The sequence below is a fragment of the Pinus tabuliformis genome, chromosome 3_1 (genome assembly GCF_031772625.1).
Source record: "Pinus tabuliformis cultivar Carrire ecotype Pingquan chromosome 3_1, CPIR1, whole genome shotgun sequence".
NCBI classification, from domain to species: domain Eukaryota; kingdom Viridiplantae; phylum Streptophyta; class Pinopsida; order Pinales; family Pinaceae; genus Pinus; species Pinus tabuliformis.
The window spans coordinates 707,175,184-707,179,319 of NC_142301.1; the positions used below are offsets into that span (position 1 = coordinate 707,175,184).

The following is a 4,136-nucleotide window of genomic DNA, read 5'->3' on the forward strand; positions in this document are numbered from 1 at the left end:
TACTATCTACTTAATAATTATTTATAAAAAAAATTAAAATTATGAAAATTTAATTCCAAAATAAATATACATATCCACATGATAATTTAAAAAATATTAAAAAGAAATATACAAGTTTAAAACTACACTTGTAACTAATTTCATTATCATAATTCATTATATTATAATGAAATTTTTAATATTATCCATTAAATAATATGAGAGAATTAAAATTTATTAAATAAATATAAAACTGAAAACTTGAAAATTAAAAAATATATATAAGTGATGCATGTAACATTCTCAAAGTAATGGTGGGAAAAAATAGACAGAGGATTTCATATTTAAATATAACTTGGAAGCAAATGAGTTAATAACAAAAACAATTCTAAAATTTTACACTGTTTTAAAATGTTGTACTCCAGACAATTCCAAAACATTGGAATATTTAAAACTGCAAGGATACTGTACAGTTAATTAGGCCAAGAAAGTTATCGAGTGCTACGGCAATTCCGTTCCCGAAACCATGTTGATGTATTTTGTGTGATTTGACTTCATTGTTTTAGTCAGAAAACTGGTTGCCTTTTTCTTTCCAAAAAAATATGTATTTACCATTAACGTAAGTTTTAAACGGTGCATGTTTATAATAATATGTTTAAACCAAACCAACCATGTTTATTATTTCTGGTTTGAATTGTGATAAAACTCTTGACGAAGAGATGAAGCGACTAAGAGAGGCCAGTCAAAATTTTGACTACAAGATTGAAGGGACAGCAAACATTTTATGCTTATCTGTAATCCGAAAAACCAGAAACAACAGGGTATAATAGTAAATATGTATATTTTTTTCTTGAGATTATAATTTTATATTATTTAAAATATTTTTATTTTTATTTTATTTTGTGTAATAAAAAGTAAGTTTACAATTTTTTATTATTTCAAATTATATTTTTTTAAATATAAATAAATTTATTCCTTTAAAAAAAATGGTACGAACCAACTTTATAAATTAAATAAATTAAATTTATAATTAAATAAAATTCACAAAAAAAAAAGGTGAATATATAGAATAGAATAGGCATTCTATTTATAATTAAATAAAATTCACTTTAAAAAATGAATATATAGATTAGAATAGGTATTTAGACAGATTAGAGTATGTCTTAACACTAAGAGTTCAGGAAAGCAAAGAAACATATAAGTTGCTTAACACCAAGAAACATTTTATAGAAGTGAAAATCTGTCCTTTTACGAACTATTAATCGGTTATTTCAAATAATATGATTTTGCTTAAATATCTGTGATAAAGGTTTTTATATGAATAATTAATCACTAAAAATAATAATAATAAATTTTCGTAAATTATAATAAATTTGTCCGCCCATGGAAAAACATTGAGTGTATAATGAATTCTTTGAAAACAACCTCCATGACCTCCAACAACCCCAACATGCAAATCTCACCACAAAAGTCATATTATTCGTTCACAGATATTCTTGAAGACACGCGGTGCTTATATTAATGGACCCTACTATTCCTCATTTTTATTATTTAGTCATATCAGACATCCATGTCATCTGGTCACATCCTTGGACCGTATTATTCCGTAGTTTCATACGACAGTGAGTAAGTTTTGATGAGATGAAGTTGAGATTAGGATCCGAAAGGCTTTTGATTGTTGCAGTCCAGGTTGTCTCCATAGCTGACGCCAAGAATGTCACAATATCGCTTGTAGAAGCCGATGCGATCCTGCTGCCTCGAGTCGGTTCCTTTCCCGCATTCTAGCCCACCGTTGACGATGTTCGTCACCACTCCATAGCCGGGTACCCTGCCGGCGGCGCTGTCGCTGCTGGACGGAGTCCATTTCCCGGTCATGACGTCGTGGCAGGAAGGCTTTGGAGATTGCGCGGTCATCCAGAACCAGATTGCCGTCTTGAAAGAAACTGTGGCATCGCTAGCAACAATGTCGGGGTTGTTTATGCCATCGAATCCGATTGCCTTCCCGGCCGGTCCATAGTTGTAGTTCCTGAAAAGCCCAAAGCAAATCAATACGAACATGAAGGTCCATTAAAAGAATTAATAAGAAGATATAAGTATAAATGACTGACCATGGTAACTGAATAGGTCCTCGCCCGTAGTAGCTCTTTCCAGATACGCAGGGCCATTGGGAGGATGCCTGGCAGTACACCGCGGGAGGATTTCCTAGCTCCTCTTTAAAGCAATAACCCCACGCATACGGGCCATCTGGGGCTGACTGCCACCCGCCTGTTTAAAGTTTAAACCCAACGTAAATAAAATAATTCCTTCGTTAACTAAAGTCAAGTAAAAATCAGTTCAGATAATGAATGAATGGTTATGGAAGTGTAAATATTACCAGTGGTTTCGTGGGAGGTTTGGCCTAAGAAAGCAGCGAGCTCTCTTTTGTTAGTAGTGACATCACCAGAGGTGCCGAAGCCGGGGAAAGCATTGGCAGCCGCTATGAAGGCAGCGTATGAGTAGAATCCATTGGCTTTGCATCTGCTGTCATCTTTGTACTTCAATAGTTGATTGAAAAGATCTTCGGTAATGATCGATGCAACTCCCTGACCGCTGGGCGTGGGAGTGGGCGTGGTGGGGGTAGGCGTTGGTGGGGTGGGTGTGGGAGTCGAACCTCCTCCTCCGCATTGGCTTTGGCAACCCTGCCCACAATGGGCCTGCGTGTTGCCGCACCATCCCCATTTGCTGCAACACAACCCTCTGGGGCAAACTGCTCCACCTGCTTGCTGTCCGCAGTCCTCTGCGGATACAGAAGGCAAACCCGTGATCATGATCGCCATTGCAGTGAAGATTGCTAAAGTTGTGGCAAGGAGAATGGAGCTCATTTTGCCGATAGTCCCCTCCATCTTTAGCCTTCAAATGTTTGCAATAATAGAAGGCCCAGACCCCTCCTTTTATAGCAAAATTTTCCTCGATAAGCAGGGGGGCGGGCAATCACTGCCGTGCCGTGCCGTTCACGTCTATGATTCAACTGATATTGTCAAAAGAAAGAGTAAACTCTTCTCGATTGAAACCTCCAAAACAGCAAATTGAATTTGGTACCGACTTGTGGAAAGACGATTGTGTGGAGCATTTTGATTTATGGTCGCTTTTTGGAACGATCTGTTAAAGACCATACTTCAGAAGCCTATCTTCACCGAAAGGAGGAGGATTTCATGGAAAACAAAGGTATCAACCGTTTCACACGTTTTCCATTCATTCATTGACTGGTGCGTCACTGACTTTAGGATCATTGAATAAGTGTACGTAGATGCTCCACTCTGTGTTCAAGGTAGGCGGCCACAGCTTATTCACGCAACTGACTTATTTGTATGGACTTCCCCAAATTACGGGGTTACGAAAATCGAAATCGTGATGGATTGGAATTCTAAGAAAATTATAACCATCTTAGTTTTGTTGGAGGGTCAGTGAGAGAGAACCTCAAAACGGTTTTTTACTTATGGCTATTGTTACTTATTTACAATGTTGATAATTTTCATAACATATCCTTCACACACATTTCACACACATCTTTCGGGAAAGGAACCAGGTTGCAGACTTACTGAGAAAAGTAGAAGCATATAAAAAGGAATACACAGGTAAATCCCATGAGAACCGATGACTATGTGAGAAACTCAGTGAATGTTTTTTTTTTAATAATGAAAAGGACGGGATTTTTTTCCCAGAAAAAGATGTACTTATACCTATGTTTTCATTGGTATAGATTGATATTCATCTGGCTATGGTTGGTTATTTCAATGATAATAGATTGATATCCTTCTGGCTATGGTTGCTTATTTCAATGTTGAGGATATATTGATGTCTATGATGACCGATGGTTATGTAGAATTTTGGTAATCTCATATTTAATTATGATTATTATATTTATTACCAAAAATTATTTCAAATAAAATTGGGGGTGAAAATGTGGAATATTAGTGAAATGAATATGAAAGATCATATTTTTAAATAATATTTAAAATATATATCGGCTTAATTTCAAATTAAATTATAGAGATGTTATGAATTTTATTATCTTAATGTTTTTTTAGGAGTTCGCTTTATAAGTTTATAAGAGTGTAAAGTAAATTGAAAGTTTTATATCAAATAAATATAATTATATTAAAAATATGGAAATAATA

At 35.1% G+C, this 4,136-nt stretch overlaps 1 protein-coding gene across 1 annotated transcript; it reads right to left on the reverse strand.

Annotated features, from left to right (window-relative positions):
* Positions 1-1,438: 1,438 nt before the first annotated feature.
* LOC149189136 (chitinase 1-like) lies at positions 1,439-2,890 on the reverse strand. The gene is made up of 3 exons (XM_089411765.1): positions 2,354-2,890; positions 2,088-2,244; positions 1,439-2,005 (listed from the first exon to the last, which is right to left on the reverse strand). Exons 1-3 carry the CDS (start codon positions 2,859-2,861, stop codon positions 1,633-1,635), a joined length of 1,038 nt encoding a protein of 345 aa, XP_089267891.1. The 5' UTR covers positions 2,862-2,890; the 3' UTR covers positions 1,439-1,632.
* Between the last annotated feature and the right edge of the window lie 1,246 nt (positions 2,891-4,136).

Bases quoted from the DNA above. Each gene is read 5' to 3' on its own strand.
- LOC149189136 (XM_089411765.1), bottom strand. From the start codon at position 2,861: ATGGAGGGGACTATCGGCAAAATGAGCTCCATTCTCCTTGCCACAACT. The intron at 2,245-2,353 runs GTAATATTTACA...AACTTTAAACAG, and splicing joins AACCTCCCACGAAACCACTG to GCGGGTGGCAGTCAGCCCCA. The intron at 2,006-2,087 runs GTCAGTCATTTA...TGGGCTTTTCAG, and splicing joins GGACCTATTCAGTTACCATG to GAACTACAACTATGGACCGG.